The sequence below is a fragment of the Paramisgurnus dabryanus genome, chromosome 5 (assembly GCF_030506205.2).
Source record: "Paramisgurnus dabryanus chromosome 5, PD_genome_1.1, whole genome shotgun sequence".
In the NCBI taxonomy this organism is placed as follows: domain Eukaryota; kingdom Metazoa; phylum Chordata; class Actinopteri; order Cypriniformes; family Cobitidae; genus Paramisgurnus; species Paramisgurnus dabryanus.
Window position 1 is genome coordinate 44,104,188 of NC_133341.1, and position 23,925 is coordinate 44,128,112.

Genomic DNA, 23,925 nt, shown 5'->3' on the forward strand with positions numbered 1-23,925 from the left:
CATATATAGCCTGGCTCCGCCCTCCTACGTGCTTCCGCTTAATTTTCATTTCGCTTCAGCAGTACGTCTGGGATGGCTCTATAGAGTTTCGTTTTCTCCTGCAAAAATCTGCCGGACCTATCAGCGAACAGATGGGGGTGGCTAAGAACGATGACGTTGAGGTCGTGCGTCAGATTGAGTTGTAGTTCAGTAATGGCAGTGAAGAAAGACGTGAGAAAAGCTATTCGGTCCGTTGTTGCAAAACTGCCGAATATACAGAAGTTAAAGCCGGAGCAAGAACCAGGTTTGTTAAGTTTTGTTTGTCTGATTATTCTGACTTGTTGTTTCCGTCCGGTTTCGGTGCATGATATACGTCACGACCACACTTTAGCGATTGGCTTTGGCAGATCCTGAGTGACTCTGGGCAGATCCAATAGTTTTAAACTTCAACAATGGACCCTCCTTAACGGAAGTAACGCTTTGCAATGGAGCGATGGCCAGACTCTCTGTACAAATGAAATGAATGTACGAGAGTCTGATTGGACCAGGCTAGTACAGATAGGCTACTGTGTCGCTTGTCCTGGCCCACGAGTGCGGGGTCTTGCTGTCCCGGTGTAATGTGCGTCTAGCGTCTCTGTGCGTGGAGCTGGGCAGTGAACAACATTTAGACTGTACGAGCTGACGCGTGGATGAGATTCGCATACATTGTTTACATTTCAAAGGAGGAACAAACACTAAAAAGTGTCTGGTTCGCTGTTAAGTATGTGCGTATTTTCACACATCTTATTTACAGATTCCTTTTATTGTCTTGCCTCAAGATTATGGAAAATGAAATGTCAAATCATCAATTAAATTTTATTTTTCAATTTGGCCAGAATGATGCTTCATCACGTTGAAAATGAAATAATTAAATTTAATGTTTCATTTTAGCATTTAATTTTCAAATTTGAGACATATTTTGCGATTTAATTTTTTATTTTATCATTAAATTAATTAATTAATTTAAAAAAGACCAAAAATACCTTCCATAGTTACAAACCTAGATAAATTAGTCTTTTTTTAACAAAAAAAATATTTATGATCAAGCAGGAAACAGAAGCACCATTGACTTCCTTAATAGGAAAAATGACTATGGAAGTCAATGGTGCTCAAAAACGGTTTCGTTTCAAACATCCCTCAAAATATCTTACTTCTGTATAAGTCCGTCTCCACAAAAAGGTGAACCCAGCTGGTGAGAGAGAGGAGGGGATGGTTCACTCTCTGCTTGTTTAGACACCGTCACAACGTGGTAGATGTACGCCTCATCAGGATTTAGGTCCCTGTAACACAAAAAGTTGAGAAGTTACTACCTCAAGTAAGCACAAATTAACATGACCATATTATCAAAATCCACTTTTACAAGGTGACTGGACATAAATGTGTGTTTGCAGTGTGTGAACACAACCACCCTACAATAAAAAAAATCCACCCACTCCCTTTTTAATCCCCATTAAACCAAAGCAGTCTTATTATGCTGCGATCAGACCATGCAAGGTAGGGGCGTCAAGAGCGAGTGATTTCAATATGAAGACGCATTGATGCGCGAATGAGACGGAATCACGTCTACCGCGCCGTGCTAAACGCCTCATTCGGCCCGCGAGACCTCCAGACGCGCATCGATGCGTCTTCATATTGACTTAGCATTGAAATCACTAGTTCATGTGAATTTCTAGAATTTCACACGCGGCTTTCATGCGCGAATGAAGCGAGTAAACTTAAAATGTTAAGGCGGCAAACTAGACGCGGTAGACGCAAATTTGACGCCTCAAACGCTGCTGGTGTGAACCCATGGTTAGACATGCTGTTTTGATTCTCTTGTTAATGTGATGTTTCACTGATATAGCACCACCCACAGCCACTGACTAACTTGTTAACTTTACCCAAAAACTTAGTTTGTTAGCACGTTGTAGCGTTAATGTGGTTAAAGGTACTACTGTCCCAGACTGTATTCAATTCAATTCAATTTTATTTATATAGCGCTTTTCACAAAAGTCAATTGTTTCAAAGCAGCTTTACATAAATAGAAGCAGTGAAAAGCACAGAAAACGACAGATAGCACAACAAAATACATGATAGCATGAGCAGTTAAATTTGCTGCGGCTATGACTCAATATTATAATTGCACGTATTACTAAAGCAACGTATAGAAGAGGAAGCTAGGTAAAGCCCAAAAAGGCTGCCTCCCCGGGGTGAAAAACCCCCTAGGAGAAAAAAAACCCCCGGGCTTTTATCCGAGGAAAAATAAGTCCTAGGAGGGAAAAACCCTTGGGAGAACGGAAATGGAGATTTAGCGGAGATTAAGCGGTTCTGCCGGTGATCGTTTGTCAGGTATCAGCTGGGCATAACGTTGAAGGACAGCCAGTAGATCAGAGTTGTGCCGACTTTCACATCTACCGGGACTGGGTCTGTTTGTCTCGTCCTCGGGTCGAGGACGAGACAGGGAGAGAAAAACAAAATCGTATTAGCGTAGCGGCCGTTCATATGTATTGAAGTGTCACACAGTGATGTGGTTTAACTCAGCTTAGTTCCAGACAGACTAAATATTGCGGCATAATTATATTATCCACAGTTGAGGATTTAGCAAATTGGGGGCCCAATGCGAGGGTATATATGGTAAATAAGGGTCACCTTCCGATCTTTAAGAGAAAATGAAACCTGACGACCCGTTTGACTAAGGCCTAAAGCCCCACTGTCGTCGTTAATGCAGGTTCAGTGGCAAACGGGTCTATATTGTATACCATTTACAGGACCAGGAGGAAACGCCAAAAACATCGCATTACAAACATGTGATTATTCGCCAAAAACATCGCATTACAAACATGTGATTATTCACAGAAATCGGATCTATTTTTAACACTCTGGGGTGTCGGCGCCGCGTTTTGACGTGTTTTTTCCTTATCAAAGCAGAATCAACTTAAAATACTCAATCATTAATAATCATGCACTTACGTTTTATATATTATTTGAAACTGTGAAGGGTCTTCTTTAATGTGTGTACATTCACAATAACAACAAATCTATGTGTTTTTGTCAAATACAGAAAATAACAGGGTGTGCATTTAGACATTTCTGTCACAGCCAGCTGTCTCTTAAAACAATTAATTGAAACTCTGCGAATACTCGTCACACAAACATGATACACATATCCAAGAAAAAGCCCGAAATCTCTACTAATACAACACTTCAGGTACGTAAAGCGCAAGAATTGTGAAAAGTAAAGCTTTAGTTACTCTCTGTACTGGGATCAGGACCATGCACGGCCTCTAATCTTAACACACTTTGCCGTTATAACAAAGCAGTGTAGACCACCCGAAAAACATAAGACCCCCAAACCCCATAAAATGCAATTCCCCTCTCACTCTTCTTCTCATTTATCTTAACCTCACAATGAAATGCTTAAAACAGAGTTGGAGAATAGAGGTGGAGAGAACACAAGATCAATTGGCGAGGCGGTGCATGGGGGTTGTATGGCGCTTTATTTCCGACAATACGGCCCTTTTGTGTTTGTTACCACCAGTCCTTAAAGGAACAGTTCACCCATGATTCATGAAACTCACTCGCATGTTGTTACAAGCTTGTATAAATTTCTTTGTTCTGATGAACACAAAGGAAGATATTTTGAGTAATGTTTGTAACCAAACCGATCAGGAGCCCCATTGACTTCCATAGTAAGATAAAAGAATACTACGTTTTTAGTCACTTTCATGGACACAGGGTAAATTATTAGCGAAAAACAACCCAGATGCATTTTAGTTTATTCTTCACAAAGTGCAACTTTAGGGCTTCATAAGACTTGAAATACATTGCAGAAGTCATAAAGACCGCAATTTAGTCCTTAATCTGAAAGGAACCATCTTTCTTCCGACAACCAGCAAGGCTTTGGTTAATGCAAACATTTTAATCAGGTCCCAGATCGGCCCTTAAACCTCTTTGGGCACATATGCTTCTCAGATCCTTAACACAGGTGTAACTTTTCGCCCAAAGCGAAAGTTCACACAGCGTGCGGAAAGCCTCACAGCTGGTTCAGGTGTATTCTGTTCAATCAGCTACGCCGTGAAGCACTAAGCCCCCACAAGCGTCTCCGGCAACAGACTTCCCAAACAGTCAAATATGGGTCAGGGAGCCACAGTGGTGTGAGAACTGCGGAGCGCTAGAGGACAGTAGAACGGCACTGAGTCTGAGCCAAGCCCAAGGGCAAAAGCTGGAAGTGCTTGGCCCGCGATGTGGTCTTGTGGCTGTGTTTTTCTAAGACATGTTTGTTGTGGAAAAGCACAGCAAATCTAAAAGAGTTCTGCTGCTATCTTTAACAGTCACAATGACTCTTGAGGTAGACCGTTGGCTTAGCTTACACAAAGAGGAAAGAATATTTCGCCCGTTGAATCGAGTAAGTATCAATTTAGGCATCAGTGTCTTGCGGCTACATTACGAATTTGCGGCACGGTTGTTTGTTTGTGAAATCATAATCGTTTATTTGAGCAACAGGAGCTTTGAGTATTACTAAAAACACATCATTCTTCAAAATCTTTCTTTTTGATTTGAGCTTTTGACCAGCACAGCGAGTTTTAATGTGCTATATAAAGTTTCTCCTTACAGTAGATATTTCCCATTTCTTTGGGAACTGACTTTGGGTAAACAACCCCCCATCTTTAACTAAATTACATGTTAAGAGTTCAGATGCAAAACCCTCTAAGTGCATCTGACATGTTTTCTTACGTTTTTGGCAAAAACCTTCACTTTTTTGGACAAGATATAGTATACAGTTGCAAAATCATGAAAGACGGAACAGGTCATGAAAGTCAGAATTTAAAGGGTAAAAATTAAGAAACTGAACCACAGGTTAGATTGTGGTTGCCACATTCGGGTTGTGTTCAGATCCAAGTACTCACAAGGGACCCTAGTTTAAATGTGATCCAAAAAAGTCCTCAAAGTGCACATAAAATGATGCACAAAAGTGCCAATGAAACTATTTCTGAATGACCTGAGGCCAGGATTAAGCAGATTTGATGTGAAAGTATTTGCTAAATGTATAAAACATGGCGAAAGCATTCATGTAATATCATTATCTAGGTTTTAACGGAGTTGGCGTTTAGTGGCTTTTACACGTGAGCTCTTCATGTAGTTTTAATGACAACCATATTTGTATTCAATAACACTTGTGTTTACTCAATAAATGCTTAAATGGACACTCCACTTTTTTAAATAGGCTCATTTTCCAGCTCCCCTAGAGATAAACATTTGATTTTTACCGCAATAAGTAGTGCCCAAAAATATAGTCCCTTGCTATTGAAAGTTACCAAGGAAACTTTTTCGGGGGATGTGTAATATCATTGCGCCTGCTGCAGCCATGGTACTGCAGCAAATTCCTTGATTATTACGCCAGAATGAGAGTATAGTTCCTTGCCATATCGGCCTAGAAAATCACAACTTTTAATTTAACGTCTGTCTTATTACACGATGTAACTACAGAAGAGTCAAGTTTTAAATAGGAAAAATATTGAAACTCTTTAGTCATTTTTGAGTGTGACGCTAATGGTCTAATCAGATTCAATGGATTATGCTAAGCTATGCTAAACTGCCAGACCCAGAGATCAGCTGAATGGATTCCAAAACAGTAAAAATCAAATGTTTAACTCTAGGGGAGCTGGAAAATAAGCATATTTTTTAAAAACAAGTGGAGAGTCCCTTTAAAGGACAAGTTCGGTATTTTAGACTTAAAGCCCTGTTTTCAGATTGTTTATGGTCAAATAGAATGGTTTTGACTGAAATTTCGACATTTTCGGCTGCCCTGAGAATTTTCGCGTGTTTGTGTTTCAGCTCAGACCTCTACAATGGGTTTAATGGTGCACTGGAACAATCCTTCCTAAAATGCATTAAACTTTCGTTTACAAAGACGTGAAACTCACCGAGTGGTCAGGGGTGTTCACTGGTATGCTCACACAAAAATCGCTCCAAAAGACGCATTCCAACAGGTTTTATCGTAGTTTTTACCAACTCTATTGACATGTATTAGATGTGCTGTGAGGTACGGTATTACTCCGCGCCGGGAACTTTGTTTCTATTCTTGCAATTGGCAAAGGCGGATTAGCGCCACCACCTGGGCTGGAGTGTTTATTATTCAAGCTCTAAGCGGAAGAATGTACGGGTGTGAGGCGTTTGGGAAAAATAGGTCCACAAGTTAACAACGAATGCTAAAACAGCTGTTGGAAAGCATCTTTTGCAGCGATTTTTGTGTGAGCATATCAGTGAACACCCCTGACCACTCGGTGAGTTTCACGTCTTTGTAAACGAAAGTTTAATGCATTTTAGGAAGGATTGTTCCAGTGCACCATTAAACCCATTGTAGAGGTCTGAGCTGAAACACAAACACGCGAAAATTCTCAGGGCAGCCGAAAATGTCGAAATTTCAGTCAAAACCATTCTATTTGACCATAAACAATCTGAAAACAGGGCTTTAAGTCTAAAATACCGAACTTGTCCTTTAATGTCCTCTTTAGTCAATAAATTTGCCCTCCCAGCTACAAATTAAATGACCCTTCAACAAAAATAAAATATGTTTTAAATTGAGAGGTATAAATAAATATATAATAAATAAGCTTTCCATTGATGTATGGTTTGTTACGTAGGATAGGACCAGTGTTCGAATTGAGGTGGTCCCGGACCTCCTATAAGCATTAAGGGACATGCAATACTGCATGAATTAAAAATGCTCTTTCTGCGCTGCCACAAAACAATACTGTTCATTATTTGTGCCAATTTCACAAAAAACGAATCCACAAGATTTCTGTCTGAAATAAAGGTCTTGACAGATTTTTAGATTAAGATTTAGGATCAGGGCTTTTAAAAAATTCTTCTCAAACTATTATTTCACACTTATTTGAGGGATAAAAATGTTTAGGGTTTGAGTTGAGGGTAACTTGGGGTTTGTTTGATTAAAATGTTTCACATCTTACTTTGTGAAATCACGGCTACCCTGTAATGACGGGGGTGGGACCCCCATAATCTTTGACATAATTCAAACACTGAATAAAGTCTGAGGGTGCCAAAATATCTAAATATTTAAATTGCTTTTAAAGTTGTCTGAATTAAGTTCTTAGCAACACATATTACTAATATTACACTTAGGGCTGTCAAAAGATTAATCCCGATTAATCGCATACAAAATAAAAGTTTGTTTTTGCATAATATATGTGTGTGCACTGTGTGTAATTATTTTGCATATATAAATACAAACACATGCATGTAGGTACTTAAAGGAGCATTTCACCCGTAGAAACATCACTCTTTATTGAAAGTGTGTCATATTTGTAGTTGAAATGTAACATACATTTAGAATTTGGTGCCTATCTGACCGAGAAAAGGGGTGTTTGTTGTCTCACCCCCTCAACAAAGATATTGCACTTCCTTCTTTCAATGATGCAAAATGATGATTTTTACTTCATTGAAAGAAGGAAGTGCAAGACTGAAATCTGTATTTCTCCTGTCTCAGCGGCAACTGAGGAAATTATGCATGACCATTCAAAAACATGACTGGGTTCTAACTATACAACGCTTAATGCAAATGGGTGAAGTGTCCCTTTAAGAAACATACATACATACATATACATACATATATATATATATTTATTATACATAAACAAATTTTTCCTTAAATTTATACATGTATGTGTGTATTTATATATACATAATAATTACACACAAAATCTATTATGCAAACACAAACTTTTATTTTGTATGCGATTAATCCCTATTAATCTGTTGACAGCCCTATTACACATATAAGTAAAATTACAATAGGAAACAAAAAAGCTAATTTTGACCCATACAATGTACTGTATTGTTGGCCATAGCTAGAAATATACCAGTGCGGCATATGCCTGGTTTTGTGGTCCAGCATCACAAATGTTCACATTTTGTGTCTCTAAGTGAGAGAAAGTCAAGACTCTCATTAACTCTCAACATTAGCCTCAAAATTGCAGTCGACATTTTTAACATTTTGAATTTTTTGGCAGATGCTTTGCTGAGTGACTAACAATGCCTTTAGTTTAGTCCATACATTTTATCCTTATTTTATCCTTTGCGTTCCTAACACATTGCTCTACCAACTGAGCTACAGTAACAGATGGACATAAAAAACAACAAAATAGACATGCTGTAAACATCACCACATAATAAGACAGTTTGACCAGCAAACAAAACGCTTGAGAAGAAAAAACAAGTATGAAAAGAGTGCATAAAAGGCAGGAAATTAAGACGTTTAAACTAAACCCGAGAAAACACAGAGCTACCGTGGAAAAAGGAGAAATAAAGGAGCATGTACGCCTAACACACACACTGACATCTGTCAGACCCCCTTCCTGTGTTTGCTTTTCGAGACGATAACAATATTTTTCAAGCATCTGTGCTGGAATTTGTGGTAGCTCGTGACATCATGGCTTTCCCGCGCGGGATACCCCACGGCAGTGTGGGAAAACACCGCAGCTACCAGTCTTTCACTCTTATCCCATGAAAGCAATAGGGTGAGAGGGAGAACAGTGACAGTCTACAGGAAGAAGCCTGGCAACGAAACAAGAAGGTAACCAGACGCTAAAGCAGCCAAAACCTCCGACCAGTTTCACTAAATCGCTTCATTTCTTTTTTCGCTGTTCTGTCTCTGTTGCAGTTTTGTTTTCATTCCCACATACCCGAAAAACACTGGTGTCTCCCTCCCTCTGTCTGACCCCTTCAGTGAGGTCTGTGTAAGATTAAAAACAGATGAGTCTACCTCAACAGTAAAAATCTTTCAGGGGGGAACATGTCCCTACCTCTAATTTTTTAAATTTTAAAATGGGCAATAATCATGGAGTGGGAAAAGATCATTAAGGATTTTTAGCTGTCCAATACTGAAAAAGCCACACTGTAAACAAATGCAGCATGAAGTCCAATCAACCTACTGTTTTAAGTTTACATAACTTTACAAGTTAAGTAAAACAACTTGTTTTTATAAGTTAAAGTAACACAAAAATATGTTGATTTGATATCATTTTTACAGTGCATGTGTGCATGCCCGATAAACACACTTCAAATGAACTGAAAAATGTGGGTACATACTGTAGCTTGGCCAAGTGTAAACAAATCTGTTTATTCAGGCTGAGTGCATAAATGTCCACTAAAAATAACTATATTTGCATATAAGCAGAAAAGTAAAACAAAATCATGTGTTTGCTGGAGTCACATTTATAAAGCTTAGTGTAACCCCAAAACCTTTGGACATTACACACACTTTTCAGATCACTTCACACACCTCTGTGATATTTCATGCATCTATGCATGCTTAATGCCTACAAACTTCTTAATAAGAAAGCACAGAAATAACCTTATGCAGGGTTCACACCAGACGCGGTAGACGCGGCAAGCGCGAGTGATTTACATGTTAAGTCAATGCAAAGACGCGATTAGGCATCCTGCGGTGTAAACGTGAATGGCGCGTTCCGCGCAAATTGAGCGTTGCCATGGAGTTGGGAAATCTGAACTTCGGCGGAATTTTGCGCCGTGTTAACCAATCAGGACCTTGCTGTAGTAGTGACGTGATTACAGGAAGCGAGCAGAGTGGCTGAGTCTCAGCTGAGTCACAGAAGCCCCTCCTAAGACACGTATTTCCGCGTGAATGTCTCGAATGACTAGAATTTCACGAGCGAATAAAGCGGATTAACTCAAATGTTCAAGCGTCCCACTACGCGCGAATAGCGCTTTTTGCCGCGTCTACCGCGCCTGGTGGGAATACACCATTAATGCTGCGTTCAGACTAGCCGCGGTAGAGCCGTCAAGCGCGAGTGATTTCAATATTAAGTCAATGTGAAAACGCGTTGACCACATATGGAGGTCTTGCAGCGCGAATTAGGCGTTTAGTGTGGTCGCAGAAGCCCCTTCCATGACGCTTTAAAAGTTGTCCGAATGAAGTCCTTAGCAACGCACATATAAATAAAATTAGAGTAGGAAATTTACTAAATATCTTCATGGAACATGATCTTTATTCTTTACATTATATCCTAATGATTGTTTTTTTTAAATGCTAATTTTGACCCATACAATGTACAGTACTATATTGTTGGCTATAGCTAGAAATATACTAGTGCGGCATATGATGGTCCAGCATTACAAATGTTTAAAATTTGTATTTCTAAGAGAGAGAAAGTCAAGACTCTCATTAGCCCTCAACAATAATGACAGTCAACATTTTTTTTACATTTTAATCTCTTTGGCAGATGGTTGCTAAGTGACTCACAATGCCTTTAGTTTAGTCCATACATTTTTATCCTTATACCCTTATTTTATCCTTTGCGTTCCTAACACAATGCTCTACCAACTGAGCTACAGTAACAGATGGACATAAAAAACAACAAAATAGAAAGGCTGTAAACATTACCACATAATAAAACAGTTTGACCAGCAAACAAAACGCTTGAGAAGAAAAAACAAGCATGAACAGAGTGCATAAAAGGCAGGAAATTGAGACGTTTAAACTAAACCAGAGAAAATACAGAGCTACCATGGATAAAGGAGGAATTTCACGCGCGGCTTTAAAATAAAGTGAATGAACTCAAATGTTCAAGCGTCCAACTACGCGTAAATAACGCTTTTTTTTGGGAATACACCATTAATGCTGCATTCAGACTAGCCGCGGTAGAGGCGTCAAGCCTGAGTAATTTCAATTTTAAGTCAATGTGAAGACGCGTTGACCGCATCTAGAGGTCTCGCAGCGCGAATTAGGCGTTAGCGTGGCGCTGTAGACGCGATTCCGCCTCATTCGCGCGTCTAGTTCACACAAATGGAGGGTTGCCGCGGCAAACGTGCGAGTTGAAAATTTTTAACTTCCGTTGAAAAACACGCCACATTAACCAATCAGGAGCTTGCTCTAGTAGTGACGTTATTACAGAAAGCAAGCAGAGTCGCAGAAGCCCCTCCCATGACGCGAATTTCTGTGTGAAATTCTAGTCAGAGAGAAATGAAGGGGGGAACTTAAAAGGTTCAAGCGGCAAACTAGACGCAGTAGATGCGATTTTGAAGCCTCAAACGCGGCTGGTTTGAACCCACGGTAAGACTTTTATCATGTGTCAAATTCAACTGATCTTTAATGCAACAAACTATGCATGTGTTAGATGTACTGTATACAAGCCTTTATTGGCGCTCATCTACCTCAGAACACTCATCTACCTCAGCAGTATCGGTCTTCTGGTACCAGACCTTTCTTTAACACCAGATGCAGGTAAAGTCTTACTATAGTATTCTCTAAATACCTTCAAAAGAATGCCTGAGGTGCCGCTGCTGGCCATTCCAAGCGTTTAAGAGGAGAAAGATGACAGAAGACCTGAAAGCTGTATTACTTCGAAGGAGTGGAAATAATTTGTCATTTGAAATCAAAATCAGACTTCATGTCATCAACCGAACGGTTAAACACAACAACGTGACCTCGCTCGTATAATTTACCAAACCACAGATGTTTGGTCAGACCACAACCCAACCCAGGAGATCCATCAAGTGGTGTTCGCTATATACTGTGTGAATTAAAGAAAAACAGGCTGTAAACCAGCTCGATGTGATCATTTAGAATCGTTGAAGTTGATGATGATTGATGTATAAGAGACAAGCTTTAAGACTTTAACAGATCACAATTTATGGACAGTTCTTTCTCTAACATATAAAAAACCCTGGCAAACAAAACCAGTCATAAGGGTTAATTTTTTGAAATTGAGATATATGCATCATCTTGCCACTGATGTATGGTTTGTTAGAATAGAACAATATTTGGCCGAGATAAAGCTATTTGGAAAAAATCAAAAAAATCCTATTAAAGACGGGGTGCATGATTTCTGAAAGCCAATGTTGATATTTGTATTCACCTAAACAAACATGCAACTATGTCAGTAGACATGCCCCTTACTGCTGATTGGTGTGTTTCTGTACTCGGCCCGAATCCCTTTTCCGAAAGTTGTCCAAGTGAAGTCCTTTGCAACACTAATGATAAAAAATTTTTTTTATATATATATATATGTACAGTAGGAAAATTACTTAAAGCTTGAATAACGTGCTGTTTCTGCTAATCTCATGTTAATTTTGAGTACCTATAGGGTAGTATTACATCCTTCATATATCCAAATAGTCAGATTTCTAAAAGACAGATCAGCTATACCAATTCTTTCCAAATAAACCTGACCCCCTTGAGGCGTACCATGGGCAGAGCGAGTCAGGAGCAAGCAACACACACAAAACATTATCCCACTATCTCTGGATAGCTTGCAATTCACTGCATGTTTGTGTTATTTACATAATATGCACTTAAAGGTGCAAAAGAGGATGTTTGTTTTATACATTTTTGCAATATTACTTGAAACTGTCTTTACTAAATGATAAAAGACTATTTATTAGCTGCACTGAAAGTAATAATATTAATATACGTTATCTGTGCACAAGATAGGGCCTTAAAAACATCAGCCAATTGCTCATGCGGTCATCGCATACTGTAAGCGATTGGCCCTCTGGCTTGTCAATCACTGCCATTACGATCCTTGTGAGAGACGTGTGCGCTCCAGTAATTAAACACAAGCGACGCATGCGCATAGCGCATGAAACTCCGTCTTAAGTTTCGTTTTGTTTTCATTGTCGATCCTGCTGGGAATAGGAGAAAATTGCCAGAAGAACGTAATGTAAACAGAGTCGTTATTGGAGAAACATTTCAATGCTGGAGGGCAATGAAGGAACAGAAAGGTGTCAAGACAGATGCGCAGTTAGCAAAATTCTTCCCGACAGGTAACAGTGATTATTCTTTCATTGAGGAATAATTATTGTTGTACTGTTATTCAAGTATATTGACGTTGTTCTTGTACTGTAGTTGTAAGGCAGTGACCAGTCTGCTACATGCTAGTTGAAATGGGAGTAGCGTCGACTGATCTAATGTTTTAACGTCTTATTTGTTTATTATCATCATTTCACATAATGAATCCACTGACACGAGTCACGCGACACAGCATATGCCGGTGGTAAACAAACACTCATGTTCAAATATTCGTGCACGAGTTTTGGAAGGCGTTCCCTAGAAAAGAGCTGTGAAGGAGGGAGGCTGTTCTTACGCATGCGCTCATTTAAAAAACTCAGTAACCGTTTTTGGATTCTCAGTCGGCGAAAAACATCCTCTTTTGCGCCTTTAAGTACAGACTGACAACAAAACACAGACATTCGATGCAGTTTTAGGGTGTTTTCACATATACACTGTTTAGGTCGGCCCAAATGATGTGTCGCTCCGAGTACGGTGCGTTTGGGTCAGTGTGAACACAACAGCCGCACTTGGGTGCGCACTAAACGACCGCTCCGAGACCGCTCTAAACAGGTGGTCTCGGAGCGGCTGTTGCCGAACTCTGGGGCGACCCACCTGTGGTGTGAACACTGCTGGACCTCGGGCCGAACCAAATACAGGAAGTTCTCCACATGTTTAAGCCACTGGGCTTTCGTTGTGACGTGAGCCGGGTGTTATATTGTGGGTTAACAACAAACAAGCCAATCCTGGTCCGTTGCAGAGATTTGCTGTCTCCTTTACGTTTGAGCTGATGATTTTATAAATGCATAGCTGTCCTCCACACACAAATAGTGACATTACGGGCTTTTAGCAAACGGCTCCGTGAGAAAGGCTTTAATAGAACAGCTACGCAATTTCGCGTTAAAGCAAAGAAACTTCGCAAAGACGTGCATCGTTTATCTCCACATCTTGATAGCTGCGCTCTCTCTGTCAAGCTGGTTGTCGTGGAAACGTGGGGGTGGTCATGAGACGGTAAGAGCTGTCAGAGACCAATGACAGCGCTGACCGTTGTCACATGGTGTACGGTGCGGCATTTCGAGTAAAGTAAAAAATATATATATGTGAACACGGACCGCACTAACAGAAAAATGATACAATGTATTTTGGTGCGCTCCGAGGCCGCACCACATTGCGCACCAACATATGTGAAAACAACCTTAGTTACCGCATGCGACTCATGACCGGTTGGGACCATCCCATTTCACCAAAATCCAGCGTTACACAAAAAAACAAACACACACAACTCTGGTGCTACCCCGGATAAACAAACTATATTCATTGTTTCCACAACTGGAAGCTGGATTCATTGGGAAGCTGAATGAGCTTAAATTTACCTCACAAACAAAAACACACTACTCTGGGTTGGTGTGTGTGTGTGTGTGAGCTATTCCAATTAAAGTGCCCATATAAGGACTTCCACTGTACTTTCTGCACCGAAATTGCCCATAAAAAAATAAAGCCAGATTGTTACATATGAATCTTTCATGTTCGAAAAAACTGAAATACTTTGTCACACGTTCAACTGTTTTTTTTTACTCTTTGCAGGGTTCCCACGAGTCCTTGTAATCCTTGAAAGTTTGTGAATCTGGTGGAAAAATTCAAGGCCCTGGGAAGTTTTTGAAAATATACATACATAGATACAGGTCATTGAAAGTGCTTGAATCTATTTTATGCAAGAAGTTTTCTGGAAAAAAATCCATATTATTCCCTGTGTAGTGTAGGATAATATCATACAAATTCTAGACTTTTTAAGCACACGTGCTAAACTGTTCATTTTAAATGCTTATATCTTCTGTATGCGAATGTTGATTCATACCAAAGTGCTTTTTTGCATAGTTGTGTTTGACGCATTAAAACGTCTCGGGTTACGTATGTAACTGTTGTTCCCAGAGAAGGGAGCGAGACACCGCGTCTCCCTTGCCATACTTCCTGCATCCCTGTAACGCCTTCTTTGGCAATATTTCAAATAGCGATATACCTCCTGGCTCCCGCATCACTTTGTCTTTGTCGTTAAGCCTTACCATTGGTTGAATTTGATATACACATTCAGACGCACTTAGCCCTGGAGGTGGCCCCAAAGTGTCACCGCAGTGACGCAGGGTGAGTGACCTCAAAAGGGAACTGTAACAATGTATCTTAAAAGGTAACACTTGAAATGTGTTCCCACATTTAGTTCTTGAATTTGAGGGCATTGGACCTGGAAAGTCCTTGCAAGGTCCTTGAATTTGAAGTTAACTAAGGTGTGGGAACCCTGTCTTTGCCTACGTTTAACATGAGGAATCCAACTCTTAAACAGTATTAATTTGTCAAAAAGCATAAAATAGCTTTAGACCCCCCCCCCAATATCCTAATGATCATTTTGACCCATGCAATGTATTTTTGGCTATTGCTACAAATATACTTGTACGAATTAAGACTGGTCTTGTGGTTCAGGATTTTTTTTTGATATTCTGCACTCTCAGAAAAAACGATATGAAAGATGTCAGTGGTGCCATACCTTCTTAAAAAGTACACCTTTGTTCCTAGAGGGTGCATATTAGTACTCCAGTGGTACATATTGGTTTCTCAAAGGTGCAAATTGGTACCCAAATTGTCCCAGTGACAACTTTTGTACCTTTTTTTTCTAACAGTGTGAGGTTGACGACATATTCGAAATAATGTAAATACGTTTCAGGTCTTATGATGTACCCTGTTCACAGAATAAATGTCAGGTATCATTTGTTTGGTAAGTGATTTTTTTTTCAAGCTGGTACTGAATTATAAATTTCCTGGATTTGGAAAGCTCAGAACAGTTTTATAAACAGCACTTTTGCTATGTGTTTAAAAACTGCAGACAAAGCAAGAGCTGATCCAAGAGCAGTACGGTCCTGCTGAAACACTGATACATTTTCTCACCATTGGGAACTGCAGCTGCGGGGAATTAACGTAGAAAGCAAACCTTTTCAATTAAAAACCACACCATATATCTGAGTAAAATAAAGCTGTTGGCTGATGAATTTCGACACCCCCCGGTAACACAACTTGGACTGTGCTACTGCAAACTAAACACGACTTTAATGTATGTTTGGATATGTCGGCTAATTGGTACTTTTTAATTCTACAGAGCTTTGTTTGGATTCTTTTTCCAGGCTAAAAGAGATAAATTGCCAGACTTTTACAAACCTGCAAATTTTTTTTCTCAAACAGCCATGTGCGCGGCGATAACGTACGGCCACAGCAGCTGTCGCTGTATTTACTGTACTTTCCAACATCTCGGGGAAACAAAGAAAGACATCCTAAACAGGCCGGTGTGAGGACAGCGAAGTTCAGTGGGTTCACATGGGGCCCTGTTTATGTCTACCGAGTCGCTTTTTTCTGAAAGCTAACGTACAGCGCTTGGCAGTCTGCCGACTGAGGTGTAGCCATAAGCTGTTGGAGGGCCCACCATTCAAAAGCTCTAGAAAAAAAGCCCAACCCAAATTACACACAAAAGGAAACTGAGACAATGCCTGTCGTCCAAATGACTAAAGTCTTCATTTACGTATTGTTAATATGAGACACGTTTGGCAGATAGAAAATAATGGATGCTCAATAGTCCACTAATTTTTCATGGTTTTAAAAAAGGGTCTTAAACTTAAAAGACAAAATGCATTGATCGAGTATGCATTGCAGGGGGTTGACAACAGCTGACCAGAACACACACTCCAACAACTTAAAGCCACAAAATGTAAGAATTTTGCGAATTAAAATATCCACAAACCACAGGTAAAGTACATTACCGTTAAAAACAATCCAAAATGTCTCCAAAACGGTTTGAATTTCAGAAAAATGTGCAATATAAAGTCCTTCTTCATTGCAAAGGTGTCATGTTTGTGTTATTCTCCGTTTCCGCTTTTGCATAGTTGACTTTATACGGCACATCAGCGTTTGACATAAAAGTATTGTGTTACTCGTTTCTGTGTTACTTTGATGTCATGCGTTGATCCATCTGCACAGCACAAAATGTGGAAGTAGTAGTTGTTGCTTCAATCGAGCCACACTGTTTGGTTACTTTATATCGTTTGGTCATACGTAACGCCATAAAACATTATTACATAGCGTCATCCATGAACAGGATTTGGGAGTCCAGTTCTTTGTGGATGTTCATCCAGGCAAAGCAGAACTAATTCAAGACCTTCTGAAGTAGTGCAGAAATGTTATATCCCAGGACCTCTAAAGCCACAAATTAGGAATACCTTTGAAGGACTGACGGGTCATAGACCTCCTAGATCATGGACCTACCTGCTTCACATCTTTCCATACAGCTATCTATCTATCTATGGTTTGTGCTGTCAACCAAGACAAGTATGGTCTCTCAAGTGGCCTCCCAGTGTTTTGTGTCCGCTTCCAATTTATGAGCATCCCATGAAGTTAAACTGCCTGGGAGCACTCTGACGTGTGTCTCTCAGATGACAACAAGCTGGTTGTGAAATTCTTTGAGCTGACCCCAACCCTAATGCTGCGTTTACACCAACCGCAGTAGAGGTGTGAAGCGCGAGTGATTTCAATGTTAAGTGAATGTAAAGACGCGTTGACGCGCGTCAGGAGGCCCCGGCGGCGCGGAAGACGCGTTTCCGCCTCTTTCGCACGTGAAGCTCGCACGAAAGGCGCGAATTGAGCGTTGTGCGTGGTACGCACGGTAAGCGTGAATGGTGTTTTTTGTGCATTTTGCGGTTCACGCGAATTTGCGGCTGATGCCCGAGTTGAAAAATTTGAACTTTGGCAGAATTTCGCGCTGCATTAACCAATCAGGAGCCTGCTTGCTGCTGTGGTGGCAGCCCCGCCCGGAGTCACTCATTCAACCAACGCTTGATATTGTCCATAAGCAGTCACCCGGAGCTATACGAAACAAGTTCTTATTTCTATAGAGAAGACAGGAATAAAAAGGGCCTCGCTTGGAAGAGTGTCAGTGAGGACATTGGGCAACCTGGTAATTGTAAAACACACTTCACTTTTGAGTCACGTGACGTTTATTGAACCGCACCGTTTATTTTCCCCCTATAGTAAGGTTACCAAATACAAACTGGTAACTCTCTTGATAAATGCACAATCAACATCAGTCATTTTGCAAACAGACAACCGCATAGCACTTGCCCCTCCCACAAGAAGCGGAGTTTGCCTCTGACGCACGTCAAATGCTTGCAGCATAAGCCTAAGAAGAATGTCTGTAGACCTCACTCATTGTACTCAAGACATTTACACCATACACATCAGCAACTGTTAGGGACTTGGGACTAAAGCAGGGTGGGCATTCCTGGTCCTGGAGGGCCACTGTCCTGCAAAGTTTAACCCTAATTAAACACACCAGAAAACCTTATCAAAGTGGCTGAAGGATAACTTTGAAATGCCATTCAGGTGTGTTAGATTAGGGTTGGAGCTAAACTTTTCTGGACAGTGGCCCTGCAGGACCAGGAATGCCCACCACTGGACTATTAGAGGTCAGCTAATGGTTGAGCATAGAACGCCAATTTTTGTTATCTTTACCTGTCCACATATCTCAAAGTTGGTTCTTCAAGGATCAGGCCATGCGGCGCGTGCGTGAATGATGGTTGGCGAATCAGCCGATAGTGCAGAGGATGACACGCCTGGCACAGAGGGCTGTCCGGCTTTGAAGCCAGCAATGTGGCATCAATTTCCAGATGCTGCTCCATGGTGAAGAACTGCACCCCGTACACCTCTTCCTTCACGTCGATCTTGAGCGTCAATGGAGTGTCGCAGAACACGTACTGTGGACCCAGTGAGATGTTGTTACCGCTGAGCGTCAGAAGAAGGACGTCGTGGATTGCTGGCAGCCCGGTGTCCTCTGAAGAAAAGAAGGTGACCCATACGGTGAGGAAGTCGGGTACCAGTGGATATGCAAACTCTAGCTGGAGCATGCAGCCCTGGGGTGGGCAAGATGCTGAGCCGACGCTGCTCGAGTCTAGTCCAGCGTTGGGACTCCAAGTGCGAACGCTCGGTTCACAGGCCTGCTCCACATCAGGTGGACCTAAGGATAACACAGAATTTGTCACTTCCTCACATATTTATGCGTTTACATAATAATCCAAATACATAGGGAATAACTAAAGAGATGTGGTCAATCTTGTTCAGCAAATAAACTGTACAGTGCAGTGGCCCCCAACAGTAAATTGAAGTACGTCATTGCATTTGATGACAAAATATCAAGCATTCGGCAAGCCAAGTTTTCTAAAAATTCATTTGCAATTCGGTAATTATGAAGTCAGTTTCCCTCAAGTTCACACAAGTAACCAAGCAGAGAAAACACAGATGCTGTTTATCACATTAAATACGACCAAATGTGCCCAAATATTTTCGGTCTTAATTTTGAACAGTACGTCTTTTGTTTTAAAAGAAATGGTTTGCTTGAAAAGTGTGCCGGTGTTAAAAAGATATTTTTAATTCCGACTTGATGTCCAAATACTTTATGGGGTCACAGTAACCTCACTGAATTAATGATTTTTGATCAAACTCGTCAGATGACAAATGGAACAGAACGTGTGGAAAAACCTGCTTGAAAGTTTATTTTGGTTGACCTCAGTCAAGCATCATTTGTAAACTGCCTGAAAGTTACATGACAAATGGAAAAATGTGAGGGGAAAAGATTTGTTATGTTTATTTGGTTGACCTCAGCCAAACATCTAGGTAACCTCCCTCACAAGTCAGATTAGCGCCACAGACTCGGATATCACCGTTGTTGAAGAGCAAGTATTTGCCGTTCAGTCGGAGGGCCAAAACAAACGGGGATGTTCTGAAACTGGATTCATTTTCACAATATCAACTGCATATTTTTGTCCTAAATGTCTCCCGCTTTGGTCCCCCATGGATGTATATCAGTTGCTGATCAAGGGAATTTAGTGAGAAATAATAGATGGAAAAGGGGAACTGGACTGAGCCAGATACAGTCTTAAAGAAACACTCCACTTTTTTGAAAATATGCTCATTTTCCAGCTCCCCTAGAGTTAAAAATCTGAATTTTACCATTTTGGAATCCATTCAGACGATCTTTGGGTTTTGCGGTACCACTTTTAGCATAGCTTAGCATAATCCATTGAATCTGATTAGACCATTAGGCATCGCGCTCAAAGATGACCAAAGAGTTTGTATATTTTTCCAATTTAAAACTTGACTCTTCTGTAGTTACAGGCCGACAGAAAATTAAAAGTTGCGATATTCTAGGCTGATATGTCGAACTGTATTCTCATTCCGGCGTAATAATCAAGGAACTTTACTGCCGTACCAGTGCTCAAAAATAGTCCCCTTGGTAACTTTCAATGTGACTGGAACACAATTAATATTGAAAGAAAAAGTGCATTTTCCAAGCAAGCCACCTATACCATTTTGCATTAACCCAAAATGGTTATGGTTAGTATATGGTTAATTGAGTCATGATGCATGATGGTGCCAAAACACATTTCTGCCAGCTCCTGTCGTTTCGTAAGTTTTGTTCTGGTCGGTAAAACTCACTAGTCTTGTTGACATAGTCACGGCCAGTCTTAGTAAAGTCTGGCATCAGACAGACTCTTGAGGTGGACGGAGACGCAATCCATTCCTAACATTCCCGTTTTTGTGTCTCACATTATTTGTGTGTCCAATCAACTTTGGCATCCCTCTCATGAACACAATCGACCACAGGGTAATTTGTATGGCAAACTGTGATGACTTTGCACATATTCGATTCTTTCCTGAATTCAGGCAACACGATAAGGGCATCGGTTCTATAACACTGCCAATTGCAAAAAGTCAACCGAGGACACGAGGGGTTCCTCGTATAACCTTATAGATGATTTAGGACAGAAGGCACGCATTAGACGTGCAGGTGAATGGTAAAGGGCCATGCTTCAAACCAGCTGCAGGCCATCAAAGTCAGGTTTTGTATCCGATTGTAAACAGTGGAAAGATGGCCCGGGCAATGGAGTTACACCAGGGAAGCCGTCCAAGTGCAAAGCATAGTTAAAACGTTGTGGCCGTGGCAAGCCTGAGCATGCCTCTCTCAGCTGACTTGTGTGTAGCTGCCACTGGGCCAACTTGGCTTCGAAGGACGCAAACATGCACTTAGGGCCTTACCCGCCTGACTTTTTAAAAGCATCCAAATGAAGTGATTAAGTAATTAAACAGAAAAACAGTCAGCGCCTGGAATGTAGGTCTATAATGTTGTTTTCGACGTCAATTCACGTTCACTAATGTCAGCACTCAGGTGATGTCCTCTTATTAATAAAGTAAAATACAAAACAACCAGACTGGATTCTGATTATGGGAGAAACCCGAGTACGGTTGTTTGGCTTCGTTCTGCGATACCGGATCAAAGGTTGAAGTACAAGGGCAGGGCCATTGATAGGGCACAGGAAAACATGACTCATTCCCCGTGGTAAAAAAAATGTTCACTTGTGTGCACAAAGCTCTATGGACCAATTCTTCCATATGTCCACATTTTTCAGACCTTAAAATAAACACATGAGAAAATAAAAAAAAATTATGACAACCCCTATGACTAATTTTTTCCACACGTTTTAGTTCATCTCCTCTTTTCGTCCAATATTGGCCTCACTTGGCATCCTGTGTTGGGTGCAATGCTTTAATCATTTATCCGACTCAATAAAACTACACATTAATGGTTTTGAAAGGCACTCACCAATTAAACACAATTTCCAAGTGTCAACAGAAACAGGTCTCTTTAGACTTTGCCAAAGCAGTCAGCTTAAATCCAAGCAGGAAATGTCCAAAAACGATTCAAGAAGGCCTCTGTGTACGTACTGTATTGAGACTTAATAATGGTGCAATGCGATCGTAATATTAAAGTGATTACCTTATAGTTTTCCTCATTTAGCTAAGAGTATATTTTGGACGGCAGTGGGATAGCATCCATAATAGCGGACGGAGATAAATCGATAACGAGTCAGGTCGCTTTAAAAGTGACGGCACGATCTTTGATTATTTCTGGAGTGGTCAGTCTGTTCTCAAAAATGCTGACCTCCAAAAGCACACTGTTTACCACATAATGGCCTCTATGGCATGGTTTTTGGATAATATTAGACTCTGTCTGTTCAGAGATTTAATAGCATCTTACCTTCTGCCTCACGAGGGCTCCAGTAGCCGGACGGGGCACAGGGTCTGGGCGAGGAGGAGTTGGAGGCATACTGCAGGAGCACGCCAACCTCCGTACATCTGTCACAAACTGATCCCACTTCTCTAGGAAATCAACACACAGCCAAGGTAGCAACTTAGAAATAGCAACACTGCAAAAAAAAAATTAAGTACTGTATGTCTTTTTAATGAACAGCGTGGCTACGATCAAATCTCACATCAGGTTTAACTTTGTGTAAATAGTATCTAATAGTTTTTATAACATGTCATTAATTTACCAATTCTACCTACACTGTTATGTGCAAAAACCCAGCGACAAAATTCACATACTGTATTCATTTACATTTTTATGCATCGATGCAGAATATTTTATCATAAAAATGTTAGCTCTAACTAACTGTAAAGAATTGTGTGGTAAATATAATAAATACACTAAAAGGTGGGCATTGCATCACAGGTATTACCTTATATTGAATACTTAAAATTATTCATTAATAATAATGTTAATTATTTATTGTTTGAAATTAAAAGGTTAAAAAGTGTTTTTGGTGTAAGATCTGGTTCCAATTTTTTCGACCATCTTTAATTTCATTATTTCGTTTCAACTTGAAAGGTCAAAGTTCAGTATCCATGGAAAGTTCCTCTATACGCACAGCCGGCGCAACATTATAGAATGTTTCTGAACAGGTTCACGCCCACTTTTGGGGGACTTCCCATTGACTTCCATACAAAATAGCAGAACAAAGCAATGTTCGTACACAGCCGGCAGGCATAAATAACTTAAGAAATCACTCAGATTAAACATGTTGAGTAATTATCTGTCCACCCTGCCTGCCATAGAGCGCGAAAGATACATTAACATATTTAATTTGGTCAATATAAAAAGTTATATATTATGTCTTTATATTTAGAGTGCACTTTTCCGTCCAGCCATACAGATAGCCTTAGTGATTTTCCAGCCATCACTGGATAGCATTGTTACACAAATTTGGCGGCAAGCGTGGGTGATTTACATGTTAAGTCAATGCAAAGCCGCGATTACACACGGATTATTATCCTGCCGCGCGATACACACTGTAGGTGCGGTACACGCGTTAAGCACGGTGCGGATGGCGCGTTCCGTGCGAATTGAGCGTTGCCGCGGGAAACGCGTGAGTTGAAAAATCTGAACTTCGGCGGATTTCCGCGCCGCGTTAACCAATCAGGAAGCGAGAGGAGTGGCGGAGTCTCAGTGGAGTCGCAGAAACCCCTCCTATGACGTGATTTTCTTGAATGACTAGAATTTCAGGCACGGTTTTCACGCGCGAATGAAGCGAGTGAACTCAAATGTTCAAGCCTCCAACTACGCGCGAATAAGGCGTTTTTTCCGCCTCTACCGCGGCTGGTGTATACGCAACATAACACTGTGCAAGTGGTTTTCGGTTATTTTAAAGGTCCCGTTTTTCTTGATCCCATTTTTTAAACTTTAGTTAGTGTGTAATGTTGCTGTTAGAGCATAAATAATACCTGCAAAATTATAAAGCTTAAACTTCACTGCCAGCCTACAGCGAACGGCCGGTTTGGACTACAGCCCTCTACTTCCCGGTTTAATGTGGTCAAAGCAGGAGTGTTTGACTAAACTCCGCCCACAGGAATACGTCAGTCGCGAGTTTTGGCTAAATTAAGCTGCTGTCGAATCACAACACACTAAACAAACTACACAATCAGAACTCGACACGTATTTCTGAAGGAGGGACCTCATCGAACAAGGAAGACATCAGCCCGTTTTTAGGACAGTAAAAACAGCGCTATACAGATAAGTAAATTGTGTGAAAAATACCATGTTTTTTACACACGAAACATGAACACTTGTTATATTGCGCACCGTAAACACAATCAAAGCTTCAAAAAAACAGGAAGAAAGGGACCTTTAATGCTAAATATTTTGTGCTTTAAATAGAATTATGAACTACTTATATAAATAATAAACTACCAAAAATGTC

General features: G+C 40.6%; 1 protein-coding gene across 1 annotated transcript in view; it reads right to left on the reverse strand.

The window, feature by feature from the left end:
- The window catches only part of pappab (pregnancy-associated plasma protein A, pappalysin 1b), a 119,624-nt gene that overhangs the window by 74,038 nt on the left and 21,661 nt on the right, over positions 1-23,925 (reverse strand). The window contains exons 6-8 of the mRNA XM_065284293.2: positions 21,927-22,048; positions 18,347-18,848; positions 1,170-1,298 (exon numbers count right to left, since the gene is read on the reverse strand). Coding sequence (XP_065140365.1) covers positions 1,170-1,298; positions 18,347-18,848; positions 21,927-22,048 — 753 coding nt within the window. The remainder of the gene's footprint in view (positions 1-1,169; positions 1,299-18,346; positions 18,849-21,926; positions 22,049-23,925) is intronic.